This window comes from Oncorhynchus clarkii, chromosome 2 (assembly GCF_045791955.1).
Source record: "Oncorhynchus clarkii lewisi isolate Uvic-CL-2024 chromosome 2, UVic_Ocla_1.0, whole genome shotgun sequence".
Taxonomy (NCBI): domain Eukaryota; kingdom Metazoa; phylum Chordata; class Actinopteri; order Salmoniformes; family Salmonidae; genus Oncorhynchus; species Oncorhynchus clarkii.
Window position 1 is genome coordinate 48,051,878 of NC_092148.1, and position 19,653 is coordinate 48,071,530.

The 19,653-nt window shown below is 43.8% G+C and overlaps 2 protein-coding genes across 7 annotated transcripts in view; one reads left to right on the forward strand and one right to left on the reverse strand.

Moving 5' to 3' along the window:
• Nucleotides 1–6,291: 6,291 nt before the first annotated feature.
• On the reverse strand, nt 6,292–11,447 carry LOC139368684 (cytosolic iron-sulfur assembly component 2A). Its single transcript, XM_071107879.1, has 5 exons — nt 11,125–11,447; nt 9,251–9,415; nt 7,788–7,837; nt 7,263–7,308; nt 6,292–6,954 (listed from the first exon to the last, which is right to left on the reverse strand). Exons 1-5 carry the CDS (start codon nt 11,150–11,152, stop codon nt 6,854–6,856), a joined length of 390 nt encoding a protein of 129 aa, XP_070963980.1. The 5' UTR covers nt 11,153–11,447; the 3' UTR covers nt 6,292–6,853.
• Nucleotides 11,448–12,012: 565 nt separating this feature from the next.
• Nucleotides 12,013–19,653, forward strand: part of LOC139368689 (SPG11 vesicle trafficking associated, spatacsin) — a 94,889-nt gene continuing 87,248 nt past the window's right edge. For 3 of the 6 annotated variants that reach the window (XM_071107911.1, XM_071107922.1, XM_071107933.1), the window contains exons 1-8: nt 12,173–12,619; nt 12,804–12,991; nt 13,225–13,452; nt 13,636–13,834; nt 14,157–14,294; nt 14,473–14,855; nt 19,164–19,309; nt 19,406–19,538. In XM_071107911.1, the coding sequence (XP_070964012.1) occupies nt 12,390–12,619; nt 12,804–12,991; nt 13,225–13,452; nt 13,636–13,834; nt 14,157–14,294; nt 14,473–14,855; nt 19,164–19,309; nt 19,406–19,538 (1,645 nt within the window). In that variant the 5' untranslated portion in view covers nt 12,173–12,389. Of the gene's footprint in view, nt 12,620–12,803; nt 12,992–13,224; nt 13,453–13,635; nt 13,835–14,156; nt 14,295–14,472; nt 14,856–19,163; nt 19,310–19,405; nt 19,539–19,653 lie in introns of all 6 variants that reach the window. The other 3 variants (XM_071107901.1, XM_071107892.1, XM_071107944.1) reach the window with 2 other exon arrangements.

A 19,653-nucleotide genomic window follows, 5' to 3' on the forward strand; every position in this document is an offset into this window, starting at 1 on the left:
AGCACCCCCCTATCCACATCAATGGGACCACAGTGGAGAAGGTGGAAAGCTTTAAGTTCCTTGGCGTACACATCACTGACAAACTAAAATGGTCCATCCACACAGACAGTGTGGTGAAGGTGCAACAGTGCCTCTACAACCTCAGAAAGCTAATGAAATGTGGCTTAAAACCTGAAACTTTTACAGATTCACAATTGAGAGCATCCTGTCAGGCTGTATCACCGCCTGGTACGGCAATTGCACCGCCCACAACCACAAAGCTCTCCAGAGGATGGTAAGGTCTGCCCAACACATTACCAGGGGCAAACTTCCCACCCTCCCTGACACCTACAGCACCCGATGCCATAGGAAGGCCAAAAAGATCAACTACCCGAGCCACTGTCTGTTCACCTCGCTATCATCCAGAAGGCGAGGTCAGTACAGGTGCATCCAAGCTGGGACCGAGAGACTGAAAAACAGCTTCTATCTCATGGCCATCAGACTGCTAAACAGTTATCACTAGCACATCAGAAGCAGCTGCCTATAGACATAGATTAGGCCACTTTTAGAAATGGATCACTTGCCAGTGTAATAAAGTTCCGTATCTAGCATTACTCATCTCATGTGTGTAAACTGCACTCCACACTATTCTACGGTATCTTAGTCACTTTTAAATTGTGTTTACATATTGCATCACCCATTTCATATATATATATATATATACTGTATTGTATTCTATACTACACCACCAAGTGTTAAACAGCCATCTCCAGCACATCAGAGGCAGATGCCTACAGACAGATTAGGAATCACTGGCCACTTTAAGGAAATGAAACACTAGCCACTTTAATAATGTCTCCGTATCTTGCATTAGTCATCTCATATGTGTAAACTGTACTCTAAACTATCCTACGGTATCTTAGTCACTTTAATCGTTTGTAAATATTGCCATCTCATATGTATATACTGTACTCTATAATATGCTAGTCTAATGCCGCTCTGACATGTGTGAGTGTATGGATGTATGTATGTATACTTTATTCATTCCTTACTTAGATTTACGTATTTGTTTTGGGTATATGTTGTGAAACTGTTAAATATTACTGCACTGTTGGAGCTAGAAGCACAAGCATTTCGCTACACCCGCGATAACATCTGCTTACATCACCATCCCTCCCCTTTGCCCTCAGAACAGCCTCAATTCGTCAGGCCCATGTGGACTCCAATTCTTCCTAAAATTGTGTCAAGTTGGCTGGCTGTCCTTTGCGTGGTGGACCATTCTTGATACACACTGGAAACTGTTGAGGGTGGAAAAACCCAGAAGCGTTGCAGTTCTTGACACACTCAACATAGGGGGCCTGGCACCTACTACCATACCCAGTTCATAAGGCACAAATCTTTTTGCCCATCCACCCGCTGAATGGCAGACACAATTCAGATCTCTTCTTCTTCTGGATTTGGTACATGGATCGCATCAAACTTTTAGGTGCATACACCTCCACTCACACTGGTGTGCGAGGCCATTTATGGCCTACCTACATTAAATTCTTTGATACAGTAATACAAAATTAGGAAAAAGGAAAATTTCCCAGCCAACTATTACACAACTTTTTAAAAAACAATCAAAAAAACACATTCCACTATTTAACCCTATCCAGTCCTATTCCAGACCAAAGGTCTGAGTGGAATTAACACTACCACTCAACACCCTCTGCAGCTGTTCTGCAGTAAATCCCCGCAATCCCAAGTACTTCTCTGCCACCACAACCTATTTTCTCTGACTTTCGATCCATTTCTGCAGTACAATTGACAACCATGGCTATAAATGCTAAAAAGACCACCTTACTGAATGAAGCACATCTTCCCATCACTCTCAGTCTCTGCCTACTCACATGAATCCTCTCAGGATCCCTCACCCTGTACCAATCTTCCTCAACTATTCTTCACTGCTTCTGTACCACCATCTGTACCACTAACCCTGGTAACCACAATCGGCCTTTCTCTCAGCAGACACCGATCTCCAGCCCTATGGGCACCCCCACAATTAGCACAAATAACCTTCTTCACCGACACCACACATTCCTTCTTCTCATGCCCTCCTGCACACGTCCCACATCTAGGCATCTCCCTAATACACACAACACGCCCATAAACTTGACACCTAAAACACCATAGTATTTTCAGAGCAAAAGCTGTCACGGTATAACTGACACTTCCTACCTTAACCTTATCTGGCAAAGACTCTGCATCAAAACTCAGCATGACAAACATGGCCTGTTTCCCCACGCACTCCATTGGATCTACGTCTCACCAAACGGCAGATGTCAGACAAGGAATTTTCCATTTCAATTGCTCAACACTTAATGCCACCCCCGTTAAAGCAGGTCACAATTCTTGTCCCTTATCGCATAATCCGGAGCCCCCGGTCCCTCTGGGCAGAGTAAACACAATAAATCAGAAGTCCACTCCGAGTTACCTTCACCAACTCCGCAGTCCCCAGCCTCTTCTCCACCCAACCTGATACCACATATGGATCAGCCAAATTTCAATGATCCATTCTCTCTACAAATCTCACTCCCACTGGGCCAGAATCATTCTTAACATCCTCGGGATGAGGCCAGAACTTGGCGATCCTCACCCCAGGTACTTCATCCTCACTCCCGCCAGGTTCCATCTCTGAACTACTGTAGCACGTATTCCTTTTTTTTGCCAATCTTCCTCGTCACACTACTTCCCTCTACACTCAATATCTTCTTAGCAGTCATCACTCAACCTTCAGTTAATTCATTCTCACTCATGTTCAATTTCCTCCTCAAGCTCTTCCAAAAGTTCTGTGAGATCCTCTATTCGATATTCAAACATCCTACTTAACTCATTTATTTATTATAGTCCACCATATTCTCCTTCTCCAGATCATCCAGAAGGCTTGCGCAATCCCAGTCCATATTTTTTTTATATGTTGCACGCTTCCTATTTTTCTTACCGCCCACGTGCCCAATCATGGCTAGGCTTAAAATAACTTAGTTAACCAGTCTCCTCCCCTTCATCAACACAGATTGAAATGGATTTAACAGGTGACATCAGTAAGGGATCATAGCTTTCACCTGGTCAGCCGGTCATGTGAAAGTGCAGGTGTTTCTAATGTTTTGTACACTCAGTGTATATCATGGTTCACCTGCATTGGATATTCTCTTTCATATTGGTGGACATGGCAGAAAAACAGACAAGACTATTGCTAATTGAGGTTTGACTATTGTCCCACTTCAGTGACTCAACTAACCTTTTTCGACCATGCTGTTCGAGAGCTTACGTTCTGATTCGCATGAAACGAGAGCGCAGTGATCAGAATGGTGGATCAGGCTACCTCTCAAATGTTTGTCATTGTGTAGTGTCATGGCGAGGGAAATGTGTATGATTCAAAATCATTTCCTATTAAAAACGTCTTACATGTGAAGTTTCACACCTGCTATCCTACTATGTCCAGTTTAAGCTTCACTCCCAGATAAAGTACGGTGATTAGATCAACAGTGCCCTCCACTGGAATGGTACCTTCATTACAGAAGGGACAACTTTTGAAACGTTACCTGCACTACATTTTTATATATCCCTCTATGCAATTGTTAACAGAGCACTGTTGTCCAGTGAGCCCATTTATACCATAGGCAGGAAAAACACGTTAAAATCATTTCCCAGCGAAATTACACTGACTTTCTGTGGCCAAGAGACGCATTATACTTTTTGCGTGGTGAATGCTTATTTATTTCACCAGGTAGGCCAGTTGAGAACAAGTTCTCAATTACAACTGCAACCTGGCCAAGATAAAGCAAAGCGACAAAAACAACAGTTACACATGGGATAAACAAACGTACAGTCAATAACAATAGAAAAATCTATATACAGTGTGTGCAGATATAGGAAGAGTCAGGAGGTTAGGCAATAAATAGGCCATAGTGGCAAAATAATTACAGTTTAGCATTAACACTGGAGTGAGATGTGCAAGTAGGGATACTGGGGTGCAAAAGGGCAAAAACAATACGGGATGAGGTAATTGGGTGGGCTATTTACAGATGGGCTGTGTACAGGTGCAGTGATTGGTAAGCTGCTCTGACAGCTGATGCTTATAGTTGGTGAGGGAGATATGAGTCTCCAGCATCAGTGACTCTTGCAATTTGTTCCAGTCATTGACAGCAGAGAACTGGAAGGAAAGGCGGCCAAAAGTGTTGGCTTTGGGGATGACCAGTGCAATATACATGCTGGAGCGAGTCCTACGGGTGGGTGTTGCTATGGTGACCAGTGAGCTGAGATAAGGCAGAGCTATAAATAGCAAAGACTTAGATGACCTGGAGCCAGCAGGTTTGGCGACGGATATGTAGAGAGGGCCAGCCAACGAGAGCATACAGGTCGCAGTGGTGGGTAGTATATGGGGCTTTGGTGACAAAACGAATGGCACTGTGATAGACTGCATCCAATTTGCTGAGTAGAGTGTTGGAGGCTATTTTGTAAATTACATCGCCGGTAGGATAGTCAGTTTTACGAGGGTATGTTTGGCAGCATGAGTGAAGGATGCTTTGAGAAATAGGAAGCCGATTATAGATAATTTTGGATTGGAGATGTTTAATGTGAGTCTGGAAGGAGAGTTTACAGTCTAACCAGACACCTAGGTATTTGCAGTTGTCCACATATTCTAAGTCAGAACCGTCCAGAGTAGTGATGTTAGTCAGGCGGGCAGCGACCGGTTAAAGAGCATACATTTAGTTTTACTAGCATTTAAGAGAAGTTGGAGGCCACAGAAGGAGTGTTGTATGGAATTGAAGCACGTTTGGAGGTTTGTTAACAGTGTCCAAAGAAGGGCCAGATGTATACAGAATGGTGTCGTCTGCGTAGAGGTGGATCAGAGAATCACCAGCAGCAAGAGCGACATCATTAATATATACAGAGAAGAGAATCGGCCCGGGAATTGAACGCTGTGGGACTCCCATAGAGACTGCCAGAGGTCTGGACAACAGGCCCTCCGATTTGACACCTTGAACTCTGTCTGAGAAGTAGTTGGTGAACCAGGCGAGGCAGTCGTTTGAGAAACCAAGGCTATTGAGTCTGCCGATAAGAATGTTGTGATTGACAGAGTCGAAAGCCTTGGCCAGAGCGATGAATACGGCTGCACAGTACGGTCTTATCGATGGAGTTTATGATATCATTTAGGACCTTGAGCGTGGCTGAAATGCACCCATGACCAGCTCGGAAACCAGATTACATTGCGGAGAAGGTACGGTGGGATTCAAAATGGCCGGTGATCTGTTTGTTAACTTCGCTTTTGAAGATTTTAGAAAGGCAGGGCGGATATAGGTCTGTAACAGTTTGGGGCTAGAGCAGTGGTTCTCAATCCTGGTCCGGGGGACCCAAAGGGGTGCACACCTGATTCAAATCAAAGCCTTTTGATGAGTTTATCATTTTAATCAGCTGTGTAGTTCTAGGGCAAAAACAATTGTGCACCCTTTGGGTCCCCAGGACCTGGATTGAAACACTCTAGACCACTGGTTATCCCCCTTTGAAGAGGGGGATGACCGTGGCAGCTTTCCAATCTTTAGGGATCTCAGACTATACGAAAGAGGTTGAACAGGCTAGTAATAAGAGTTGCAACAATTGCGGCAGATAATTTTAGAAAGAGAGGGTCCAGATTGTCTAGCCCAGCCGATTTGTAGGGATTCAGATTTTGCAACGCTTTCAGAACATCAGCTGCCTGGATTCGGGTGAAGGAGAAGTGGGGGGGGGGGGGGTCAAGGGCAGTCAAGTCACGAGAGAACAAGGGGCTATCTGTTCTTAGTTCTACATTTTTTGAAAGGGGCATGCTTATTAAGATGGTGAGGAAGGCACTTTTAAAGAACAACCAGGCATCCTCTACTGACGGGACTAGGTCAATACCCTTCCAGGATACCCGGGGCATGTCAATTAGAAAGGCCTGCTCGCTGAAGTATTTTAGGGAGCGTTTGACAGTGGTGAGGGGTGGTCGTTTGACCGCAGACCCATTACGGACGCAGGCAATGATTGCTGAGATCCTGGTTGAAGACAGCAAAGGTGTATTTGAAGGGCACGTTGGTCAGGATGATATCTATGATGGTGCCCGTGTTTACGGATGTAGGTGGATTTTTAAAAGTAGAAGCTTGAACTGTTTGGGTACAGACCTGGATAGTAAGACAGAACTCTAAAGCCAACTCCGCCCCCTTCGGCAGAATAATGATGCATTTAGCCATTTCAGGTGAAAAATAACCCCAGCAGAAAAGATATAGAAAATACAAATTCACCTCAAAACAAAAATCAGCTTTTTAGGAATATGTTTTATTTCCTATTTCAATCATGATGTTAGAAAAAGATCAAACAAGACAAAGCCATATACACTGCTGTCCATTCTGTGGCGATTGTTCGAGGGACGTTGCTCAGAAGTCTAATAACTAACTGGGAAGTTCTCACATTTTCCTGCAACTCTTCATCTTATCCCTTAGTGATTCTTGCATGATGACAATAAACTTGAAGTTGGAATTCTGTTACGGATTTGGACTTTTTTTACCATGGTGGTTATTCACAAAAGGATTTAAGAAATTTGAACAGTCCCGATCAGGAACCGATCTCCGACATATCCTCCAGGCACTTATATATATATAAAAAAAACACACATTCCACGATGGCTACGATTTTAAGTTGATGGCTGGGTCGCATTCATTAGGGTACACAGTAACAAAATGTTTTACAATGGAAAGCGAAAACTAGCATTTCTAAATGGACAACTTCAGCTAGTACCCCCCTGTTTCAGTCCATTTTCTTCCATTTGGTGCCTATTGAATACCTTGGTCTAAAGTCCCTGAGATGTCAGTCCCTTGGCTCAGTCATCAGGTTCAGTAACACACTGCTCCACAATGTCCCGCAGGTTGGGGTTCTCCATAGCAGCTGCTACTCTCTCCTTGTCGTTGATCTGTTTGTTAACTGGAGGGAAATGGATAAAATCACAATAGGTTTCCTTCTATTGTCCAACTGCATAAATGGGACCAAATGGGTTTGAACCTGGATTGTCTGAGCACCACAAGTAATGTTATTCCCGCTGAGCTAAAGCCTGAAGGTCTGTAAAATATTACCAATAGGAGTTCACAGAATTACTGGTTTCATAAGACAAATTCTAGTCGGGCTTTTCGTGTGTAAATACAAAATATATCCAATGTCTGACATTTCTCTTTTATTCAAAATACATTTTCTGGAGATATGGATAAGGTGGTGTTGTAAGTAATAACACTTACTATCTTCCTCGGTAGAATGGGTTCCCTCAGAAATGAAAATGTCCAACTGTTGAACAAGAACAGATACATTTCCACTTTTTTTAATAACAATAAATAAGCAATTCATCTGCATGAAGTTGGAAAAACTAAGTGTGTGTTCCCACAGACAGGTCTAATCAGGGAGAAGGGTTGGAGGTTCGCGCACCAGAGATACAACCAGAGCCAGAAAACAACCACACTGCATTTTCATAGGAGCCCCTTTGTTCCAGAGGCACCGCATTATAAACCAAGGCAGCACAAAAGGGGAGAAGATTTTACAACACTGTTTTCCATTTCAATTATTGGCTTCAGAGACTACCCTTGGAAATAAGACAAAGCGCTATGCATCAAAGGTTTGGAAAATAGGACTTTTCGTAATGATAAATCACTGGATGAGAGAATGTGTCCTTACTAAACAGACTATCATTTTGTGCATCAACATTGATTTAGGGATTAGTTGTATGATAAAAATGTTCCTCTGATGGGTGTAATCCCCTCGCTGCTTACCTTGTGTTTAAACGGCAAGCATCTTTGCAGTTTAACTTGTAAGCACAGGCCTGAAACACACGTTACAGAATAACTTACATTGATGTCTGAAGTAGGCAATTTCTGTGTTTCCCCTAGGGTTTCTTTTAAGCAGCGGTGGGAGAGTTAGGGGGGGTATACATCTATATTATATTTCTTATACCCGCTGCTGAACACATATAGGGGAAACAGAAAAAAAATGATATATATATATATAGATAGATCAATAGAACAGAGTTAATTGACCCTGTGGGAAGGTCATGTTACAAAGAGAGTGAAAAGCGGGGGTTTCTCATGAGACTGCCATTTAACATTCGTCCCCTTCAGAGAATGATTGGGAACATTCACTGAGTGTTAAAAACATTAGGAACACCTTCCTAATATTGCATTTCACACCCATTTCCCCACAGAACAGCCTCAATTCGCCAGGGCATGGACTCTACAAGGTGTTGAAAGCGGTTGGCTGGATGTTCTTTGGGTGGAGTACCATTCATGACACACATGGGAAACTGTTGTGAGAAACCCAGCAGCGTTGCAGTTCTTGACACACAAATCAGTGCGCCTGGCACATACACCGCTCAAAAGGCACTTAAATATTTTGTGTTGCCAATTCATCCTCTGAATGGCATACATATACAAGCCACGTCTCAATTATCTCCAGGCTTGCAATTTCTTATTTTACCTGTCTCCTCCCCTTCATCTACACTGATTGAAGTGGATTTAACAAGTGGAATCAATAATGGATCATAGCTTTCACCTATAATCACCTGGTCATGGAATGAGCAGGTGTTCCTAATGTTTCTTACACTCAGTAGGTCTAGACAAAGTAGATCAATGCCACATTAAGTCACCTATGTCGAGTTACTTGACAACCTTGTGGAAGTAGAAACTGAAACTAGTGGAAGTATAAAATGCAAAGTCTGTTGCATTTCAGTCATGCCAGTCTGAGTGCACTAATACGCCAGAGTATGGTTGGAGAGGTGCCTGCTTGTGCTCCAGTTATCGGTCAATGGCCACCGATGCCACTATAGCTTCAAAGACAACATTGCCCATTGCATGGCACTTTATCATATCCCTATTTATTAAAAGGATAGGAAAAGGGGCCTCACAGACTCTTACATTCTCTGCCTGTGCTGCCAACTTTGAGGTAGACAAGAATGTAGTAGAGATAGTTGTAGCTCTATAAGAACGGTAGCCTGAGTGTCAGTCTGTTTATGCTATCATGCCAACGCCTTGTCACTCGTTATGTTAGGCTTGACAGCAACAGCAATGGAAGCAATGGAGATGTCAACAGCACAAACAGATCTGCGACCAGACTATGAGAATGCCACTGTAGTGTTGTCCCATAAAACATTGTATCAGTATGGATGCAAGAGGCTAAATATCTATTTCTGTTCATGTCAGTTATGAACAGTTGTTTCTTATCAGTTGAAACAGAGACACACCGATTAGTGTTGCCAGAGAGCAGTGTGGGACAGTTGGGGAGAACTTGATAATTATGAGATACTCGTCCTCTCCAAGCTCTTGGACTTCAACACATTCTTCTGACACAACATCCAATTCCTCCAACGTGTTAGGTTTCTCTGGGTCTCGAATAGTGCGTATGACATCTGGGGAAAGAAATTGGGGTTGAGGTGGTGAACAAGCACATCACTTAGAAATGTTAACTATTTCAGCTGGTTATACTGACAACTAGCTAGCTATCAGTTGAAATTAGCAGTTGTCCGAATGTTTCATTATCATAGAGAAAATAAGAAATTGTAAAACAATCTCAGATCTTTTAGTGCGGTCTCTCCGTTGGTCACTTAGGCGTTACAACCATTGTGACCTGTACGCTCTTGTTGGCTGACCCTCGCTTCATACTCGTCGCCAAACCCACTGACTCCATGTCATCTACAAGACCCTGCTAGGTAAAGTCCCCCTTATCTCAGCTCACTGGTCACCATCACATCACCCACCTATAGCACGCGCTCCAGCAGGTATATCTCTCTGGTCACCCCCAAAACAAATTATTTCTTTGGCCGCCTCTCCTTCCAGTTCTCTGCTGCCAATGACAGGAACGAACTACAAAAATCTCTGAAACTGGAAACACTTATCTCCCTTACTAGCTTTAAGTGTAACGGATGTGAAACGGCTAGCTTAGTTAGCAGTGTGCGCTAAATAGCGTTTCAATCGGTGACGTCACTTGCTCTGAGACCTTGAAGTAGTAGCTCCCCATGCTCTGCAAGGACCGCGGCTTTTGTGGAGCGATGGGTAACGATGCTTCGTGGGTGACTGTTGTTGATGTGTGCAGAGGGTCCCTGGTTCGCGCCCGGGTATAGTTCGTTCCTGTCATTGGCAGCAGAGGAAGGAGTGGCGGCCTTAAGAATTGGTTTTGGGGGTGACCATACAGGCGGGTGATGTGATGGAGACCAGTGAGCTGAGATAAGGGGGACTTTACCTAGCAGGGTCTTGTAGATGACTTGGAGTCAGTGGGTTTGGCGACGAGTATGAAGCGAGGGCCAGCGTACAGGTCACAATGGTTGTAACGCCTAAGTGACCAACGGAGAGACCGCACTAAAAGATCTGAGATGGTTTTACAATTTCTTATTTTCTCTATGATAATGAAACATTTGGACAACTGCTAATTTCAACTGATAGCTAGCTAGTTGTCAGTATAACCAGACTGTCTAAACTTATACTGTTACATAAGCACCAACTGTCAGAGCAACTCACAGTGCAACTCACAACTCATACTGCACCTGTACATAGCCCATCTATAATTTAGCCCAAACAACTACCTCTCCCCCTACTGTATTTATTTATTTAGCTCCTTTGCACCCCATTATTTCTATTACTACCTTGCACATTCTTCCACTGCAAATATACCATTCCAGTGTTTTACTTGCTATATTGTATTTACTTCACCACCACGGCCTTTTTTGCCTTTGCCTCCCTAATCTCACCTCATTTGCTCACATTGTATATAGACTTATTTTTCTGTTTGTTTTACGCCATGTGTAACTTTGTGTTGTTGTATGTGTCGAACTGCTTTGCTTTATCTTGGCCAGGTCTCAATTGTAAATGAGAACTTGTTCTCAACTTGCCTACCTGGTTAAATAAAGTTTAAATAAAAAAATAAAATAAAAAAACAACGACCAGACTTGTCAACACACAAACTGTTCTGGGACCAGGCTAGATAACCATAACTGGCCTAGTTAAATAAAGGTTCAATCGAATGAATAAAACAATACTAGCACGCAGCCTAGAAACCCTGTCTATAACGTTAGCGAACTAGCTCTCGAACTAGCTGTATCAAGATGCAAATAAACCAATTTACCGTATACTTCTAATGCTTTCTCTTCCATATTTTGTGTCCTTAGTGCATTCGTGTTGTCTGGCAATCCGGTGAACTGCAATACTTTGTGACTCAATGTAACTAAGTGAGACAAAGCTAGACACTATTTGAATTTTTCATATACTCGAGCTTTCTGAAAGACTTTGACATCAGTGTTTTCACGCTCCGCTAAAATGGACAGTATGTTCACCGTTTAATAAAATATACTAGCATATGGATTGGCTCATCAACGCGGTTTTTATAAGAAGACTTAAGCTTTGACATCTGCGTAGGTTGTGACAAACAAAAAGTCGTCACTAGTTAACACAGTAACAAAGTTCTAAACCCCGCCCATTTAAAAAACAACGCTATCTTAATTTTAAACATAACGCTAACCTTAACCACAATGCTTAACCATACATAACCCTAACCTTAAATGAATCCCCAAAAGTACATGTTTGTTTTCATACATTTTTACGTTAGCAAACATGTTCTTTGTGGCTGTGTTATCTAGTGGGAAGCAAAACGAAAGCCTGTGCTGGCTGTTTACTTCCTCCTTCAGATTCAGGCGAAAGCAAACGCTGCAAGATCTATACAAGTTCGGTCTTCTGCTCAGCATGCATAATCATTTAGGAATTATTATTTGGTGTATTCATTAATTTATCAATATTTTCAATAATTTGCCTTTAAACGGCAATTTGTGGTGTAAAATATCAAGGTTTCAACAGTGATGCTATCCTTGCTTCTGCTTTTCTTTTAAGTTTTATGGAAGACTACACCTACTGTATGGGGTATTGGAACAAAAACAAAACATATTCCATTGCAGACATATAAAAAACAAATTAAACAACCATCACACTACTTCAGTCACAGTTCAAAGCACACCACCTCACAGGCTCAGGTGGCTGTGAGCAAGGAGCATTCATCGACAGGATTCCTTGTAATGCCTCTGGAGAAAAATATATGAGCGCTATCCTTGCTTGATTATTACTGTCTTTTATGTATATATTTTTTTCGTTTTCCTATTGGGCAATAGTTAATCAGCTGATACAGAGAACCCATGTCATGTGATTTGTGTCAGGATGTAGGTAAGAATGTTTACGTGAAAGAGGAACACACGTCCACGAAAAAGAAAACGATAATGTCCAAATTCTATTTTAATTGTTCTCTCATTTGACGACAAGTCGACAGCTGAGTATATGCAACTGCAAATAGCTAAATTACATATGAGATCGTATCAGTTGTAAGGCATCTGCATCAAATTCGACATGATTATGATAAATATGTTGCACAGATCTGAAACTCGAGATAACTGTGCATTAGAAGTCGCTCTCATCCCGGAGAGCAACCTCTGTGAAAATGTTGTGGACACAGCAAAAGCTAAAATGGCCCAAGGCTGCTCCTTGCTCTGTTGCTTGAGGGTTGCTGGGGGGCTGACAGTCCGCGACATTTCAGAGAGCAAGGCACCGGGGAGAACGGTGGAAGGCACATATACAGAGTGAGTAAAGTGACCTAAAATAAATGTAAACTGCCATATGCATTTGTTTCCACACTGATGATGGGATTGGTTCACACATCTCTGTCTGTCTGTCTGTCTGTCTGTCTGTCTGTCTGTGCGTGGGTGCGTGCGTGCTATATCTTCAAAAAGTTCTCTAATTGAATGAATTCCTCGTTGTCTGTAGCTTTGCCTGGGAGGAGGTGACAGTTTACAATGGAGCCCGTGGCAACCCTAGACTTCTGGCTGTGAGCTCTGAGTGTGAGCTGACACTGTATGAACTGGAAGCAGAGGGCCCTACCTCTGGCCCTCTTGTCTCTGCCTCTGAGTTCACAGCAGAGAAGCTACTGCAGCTGGTCAAGGAGAAAGCCCCGAGTACGTGACACCAATGGCTTTATCATTATCAATTTAATTCAGATTGAAAGTAGTGGATTATATTTGTCTTAGAGACCACATTAGGGTACACTGAATTAGCAGTTGTGCCTGAAGTTATACTCATTGTTATTTTCATAGCTTTGAGTGTTATTTTACATAAATTCCAACTTTAATCTATCCATATGAATTCGTAACCTATACTAAACTGCACTGCTTGCATTTTGATTCTGCAGGTGTGGCTGAGGTGGTGTCCTTGAGGCTGCTGTCCTTTGTGGATGCCAGAAGCTTTCTCCTGCTCAACTCCAGTGTTGTGGTGCAGCTGCAGTGGCAGCAGGGGGCTGAACCGGAGACCCTGTCCTGCTGCAGCATCGTTCTGCCCCCAAAGGCCCCCCTGGACACATGCACTGACTACCAGCTCTGCAGAGGCATACTCTTTGTGTTGACCACAGCTGGAGTCATATGTATCCTTAGCAATTTAATGTGTAGTAGTTAGCCCTGAGACACAGGGCTGTGCAGACTTCTATGGTGTCTAGCCATAACTGCCATAGGAGTCTACAGGCATCTCTCACAACTAAGTAGTAGTATCCTACTCTGATCCTGATTGTCATTCAGTATCCTGCTCTATCTTTAACACAGTGCTCCAGATGTGTTTGACAGTGCTGAGGGGAGGAAGCTGGCCAGTGTAGACCTGCCCTCGTACCACACTGCTGGGCTGGGGGAAGACGAGCCGGCCCCCTACCTGGACTCCTTCTGTCTCCTCCAGGTGTCTCCTGACCTGGGTACTGCTGTTGTTGCCACTCAGTCTAACACTGCCTTTGCTGTCGACCTCAACCACTACTTCAGGTATTTCATCAGTAAACAGGGAAGAACTATCACTGGGACTCGCCAAGAAGGTTTACTTGTGATTCAATCTGTTCAGTCCACCTGGATGTCTCACAATTGTTTTTTTCTTGATTCCTTTTTCTTTGCCTCTTTCCCAAAAGCATTCAAGGAGAACATGCTTGGTTCCGCCCTTGGTACCTTTTCCTTCAATGTGTTTTTAGAAGGAGGCGAGGAGAGAGGACACGAGCCATTAAGGGAAGGCAAATTGAGAAGGGTTTCCGATGAGCCCCTTCTTCCTTTAATTGACAGAAGTTGTTGTGGCTTTTTCCTGTTGTCCTGGTAGGATGTACCCAGAGCATCTGATGTGTCGAGTGGTCCCCAGTCGCCCTCCCCTCAGGCCCCAGGGTCCCTGTGACGAGGACAGCCTCTTCAGCTCCATCTACAGCCACACTGTGCTGGGCACCTCCTTCAGCACTGACCGGTAAGAGGAAGAGCATAGAATAGAACAGAATAGAATTCTCTGTCAGTGTTGTACATTGCATTTTAGTTAAAGGGGAGTGTATTGCATACCATTTTTTGTTTTTATCTTTAATCCCCTGAAAGTTAAATGAGGTAAATAATTATTTGTTTTCCTCTCTCCCCCTTCCCGTTATCTCCAGGTCCTGGGAAGCTAGGCTGACTTCTCTGTACAACAAGGCCAAGGCTACCCCTCCCTCTTCTCCTCAGACTCTGGGGGCTCCTTGGTTTAAGGATTTCCCCCACATCGAGTGTGGGCGGGCAGCTATCGCTGCCAAGCTCTCCCAGAGCAGAGTCCCATCAGGGGGAGCCACCATGCAGTTCTCTGTGCCCGACACAACTGCCCCAGTGCTGCTCTCTGTCTCTGAATTCTCCACTGTGTTGACCTTTGTCTCCCCTGGCAACAGCGAGACAACTGTGGCCTTCTGGGATCTGCAGTCCCAGAGTGTTACCTACCACCGGCCCACCTCGCCCACCGTGCCTATCCAGCGTACCGCAGAGGAGCAGCTCAGCCTGCTTCTGAAGAGTGAGTCTGCTACTGCACACATATGAGAGGTGTTTAGTGTTCCTGAGTGGTCCAGTCTCAGCCATGACTCAAATCTGCTTGAAAATCAGAGACAAGGTTTGAATATTGCTGTCCATCAATGATTCCCAACCAAATTTACTGAGCTAGATCAATGTTGACGAAAAAAAAGGTCACTTTTCAGTTTGTCGATCAGTATAAGGTACTATCCGCTTGCCAGGACAAGTATAAAACCATGGGTCAGACAAGAAGACAGATGGGTCAGACAAGAAAACCATGGGTCAGACAAGAAGAAAATAGATTAAAGTTGTTAGATTGGACAAGTAAAAAAAGACATCTTACAACCACGCAAATGTGTTGCACACTGTCCTCCAAATTTCTGCAGAGCGCATCGGACTATAATATTGTAGGCCTGCATTGACCGTGACGAGCGGTATTTCAATCATGCAGTCAGAAGAATATGTTTTTGTGATCAAAGCGTGCGTAGTGGACTGTACACATTTGTTGATATTCATTGCTAGTCAGTGAGCCCATTTATAGCACATTTTTTGTCAGAATTAAAATCCTGGAAAATGAATGTTGTGTGCATCACCTGCATGTGGCATTGGGTTGCTGCCAAAGGAGCAAAAGAGACATTTGCGCAGAAGATAAAATAATGACATACAACAAACTAGCAAGATTACCAGCCAAACTACACTATGTTTTGAATTGGCTGTCTCGCTAGTTAACTATTTAGCTATTTGCATGTATTATTGTCATGTCTGATGTCCTAAAATAGCTCCACAGGCACTGGTGTATAATGGCAAATGACAGACATGCAGATGATACGGGTGCACAGTTGATGAAACCAGGGTCATTTCAGGATGAGCCTGCAGGAAGGGTACCACATGAGGGAGGAGGATGTCTTCCCTGTAACGCACAGCGTTGAGTTTTCCTGCAATGACAACAAGCTCAGTCCGATGATGCTGTGACACACCTCCCCAGACCATGACGGACCCTCCACCTCCAAATCGATCCCACTCCAGAGTACAGGCCTCGGTGTAACGCTCATTCCTTCGATGATAAACACGAATCTGACCATCACCCCTGGTGAGACAAAACCACAACTCGTCAGTGAAGAGCACTTTTTGCCAGTTCTGTCTGGTCCAGTGACGGTGGGTTTGTGCCCATAGGCGACGTTGTTGCCGGTGATGTCTGGTGAGGACCTGCCTTACAACAGGCTTACAAGCCCTCAGTCCATCCTATCTCAGCCTATTGCGAACAGTCTGAGCACTGATGGAGGGATTGTGTGTTCCTGGTGTAACTCGGGCAGTTGTTGTTGCCATCCTGTACCTGTCCCGCAGGTTGGATGTTCGGATGTACCGATCTTCTGCAAGTGTTGTTATACGTGGTCTGCCACTGCGAGGACGATCAGCTGTCCGTCCTTTCTCCCTGTAGTGCTGTCTTAGGTTGCTCACAGTACGGACATTGAAATTTATTGCCCTGGCCACATCTGCAGTCCTCATGCCTCCTTACAGCATTCCTAAGGCACATTCACGCAGTTGAGCAGGGACCCTGGGCATCTTTCTTTTGGTGTTTTTCAGAGTCAGTAGAAAGGCCTCTTTAGTGTCCTAAGTTGTCATTACTGTGACCTTAATTGCTTACCGTCTGTAAGCTGTTTGTGTCTTAACGACTGTTCAACAGGTGCATGTTCATTAATTGTTTATGGTTCATTGAACAAGCATGGTAAACAGTGTTTAAACATTTACAATGAAGATCTGTGAAGTTATTTGTATTTTTACGAATTATCTTTGAAAGACAGGGTCCTGAAAAAGGGATGTTTCTTTTTTTGCTGAGTTTACTATCCTTGATTGTCTCTGGATAGTTTTCAGAGTGTGAATTGGCTGACATCAGTCCGGGGCAGCCTGAAGCCCTCGTTTTGGATTCTGCAGGGGAGAGTGAACCATTGGTGGTGAATGCGCCTTTGATGGCGTTTTTCTCCCCTGCAGCAGAGTTCCTCCAGATTTGGGGAAGGTATTTCCTGTCCCTGCAGCGGTGAAGCGTTACTTAACCCAGTTTAAAGATCTTGCTGATTTAGTGGCGAGTTACTTAACTACAGAGTATAACAAGGGGGCTAGTCCTAGCTCAGAGGTTCCTTGGGCCGGTAATCAGAACGCGCAGTTCCTTCCTCATGTTCAGACACACGGTTTTCAAGAGTGGTGGATATGAAAACAAAAATGACAACCCTGGTTCCTGGAGATCATCCACCTGTTGGCCGGGACCTGTAGGTTGAGGGAGTCTCTCCTTTTCAGAGCTCTTTGGTTGACATTTTGATGTTCTTGCAATGGCTTTTTGGGCGGAGCCTTTCTTTTTCCACATTGAGTCTGTGGACCTGAAGTTCCTTTCCTAGAAATTTGCACTGCTCATGGTATCGGCAAAATACGTTGGGCATCTCCACGCACTTCCTGTTTGAAGTTTGCACCTGGCAACTCCAAAGTGAAACTACATCCTAATCCAGTTGCTCTCAAGGTTATGCCTATGAGGGTGGGTCGCTGGCTTTTGAGCAGTCTCTTTCTCACCCCCACCATTTGTTTCCAGTGAACCACGAAGGCTGCATGGCCTATATGGATAGGAACAAGGATATCTGTGTTGTGACCAGCTTTTTTGTCTGTTTCGCTAATCCAGCTCGGGATAGGGTTCTTTCTAAGCAGCGTTTGTCTTGTTGGATTGTGGAGGCTATCTCCCTGGTGTGTGGCGGCTTCTTGGGCATTGTTCATGGGCATGAAGATTGGTGATATCTGTGCTGCAGCGAGTTGGGGTTTCCCTACATACCTTTTGTGAAATTGTATTGATTGGATGTAACTGCTCCCGGTGTGGCTCATAGTGTTCTTATGGCTGGTTCCGGGAGTGGATGTCCGGCAGTGCGCAGATGACGCATTTATCTGGGTTAGCACAGTTTCCCTGTGGGTTTGAACCTTGGGCTGCCGGGGTTCGTCAATGAAGTGGCACGCATTATCAAGTCACAGCAGGTGCCCTGTTGTTTTGGACTTGCGGTTCCTTGTATGAGATCTGACTTTTCAGGGTCCCAAGGTAAGTGTTGTTCTTGCAAAGGTGGGGCTTGTAGACTTGGGCCGCTGTGGTCGATGTTATACAGCCTTTTGTCCTGGTTTCCCTGATTTGAGCCTTGGTCTGCCTTGATGCGCAGCAGCGTGCAGAGTGCGTTTTATCAGGGTTACCACAGTTTTCTGTGGGATTGAACCTTGGGCTATGGCAGCGCGCGAGTACACAGTTTACAGGTTGCTGCAGGTTTTTTGTCGGAATCCTGCAGTAACCATTTTGATGGTGGATCTTTGATGTTATGGGGCTATTTTGCTTCCACAGGTCCTGGGGCCCTTGTTAAGGTCAACGGCATCATAAACGTTTTCCCAGTACCAGGAGATTTTAGCCAAAAACCTGGTTACCTCCTCTGCCAGGAGGCTGAAACTTGGCCGTAAATGGATCTTCTAGCAAGACAATAACCCCAAGCATACATCAAAATCCACAAATAAATTATTAGTTATAAATTATTAGAAAATCAACATTTTGCAATGGCCATCTCAGTCTTCGGACTTGAAAACCTGCAGTTTGAATGAAAAAGGGCAGTCCATAAGCGCTGACTAAGGATATCAATGATCTGGAAGGATTCTGTATGGAGGAATCGTCTAAGATCCTTCCACATGAGTTCTCCAACTCATAAAACAAGGGAGAGTAAGGCTCAGTGCCTTTCTCCTCGCTAGGTGAGGTATTGTTAAACTAAAATCTCTTTCTTTGAGCAATTGTTTTACTGCTAAAATAAAATAATATAATTTCCAAATGTTTTGTGTGCGTAAAATATAGCTCAGTATATTTATTTATTTATTTTATACAGTAATTTTTGCTCATCTTTATCAAGGGTGTCAGTAATTTTAGGCCCCACTGTAGGTTGCCCTTAGAGTTGTGCAAAGTTGGTTGAATCTTATTCTAAGCTGTAATCTGATTCACAGCTGTAATGGCTGCCAAAAGTGCTTCTACCAAGTATTACCTCTGGGTTGTGAAGACATATGCAATCATTATTATTATACCATTTTTTTTGTCTTTTTTATTAATTTGGGAAATATTCTATAATATTCGTTCACTTTCAAAATATGGATTAGGTTGTGTAGATCGGTAAGAAAAAATCAAATGCAATACTTTTTTAGATACCACTTGCACACTTTTCTTCTGTAAAAATTGTGAGTAGACTTTCACTAGGCACTGTATGTTTTCATTATTCATGTGTGTATGGATGTTGAGTGTAGCTCTTGTGTGTTGCAGCGTCAGGCCTGTCCCTGGTGCTGTTTGCTGTGTCACAGGAGGAGCTGCTCAACAGACTAATGGTATTTGGCAGTGCTGGCACAGTGGACTCTCTGTGCCACCTTAATGAATGGGGCCGCTGCGCCATCCCCATTCACGCCTTGCAGGTAGGAGGCCTGGGGCCCGTTCAGTTGGCTAAATGGTTTGCTTAATTTCACAACAGTACGTACTGAACGACACATGCCTTTGTCTTGTATTTGTAGGCTGGTCTAAAGAACCACCAGTTGGACACAGTGGACTTCTTCCTGAAGAGCAAAAAGAACGTCCTGACTCCACCCTCTGGGTATATTCTACCTGACCAATCAGCTGCCATCTCAACCCAGAGCCAGCTGAAGAGTAAGGCCTTTACAATCAATTTCATATTAATCACATAAAGCCCTAGAATCCTAATATAAATACTTAGTATTATTGTAATTGTATGCCATAGTAATTAATACTAAGTACAAATTTG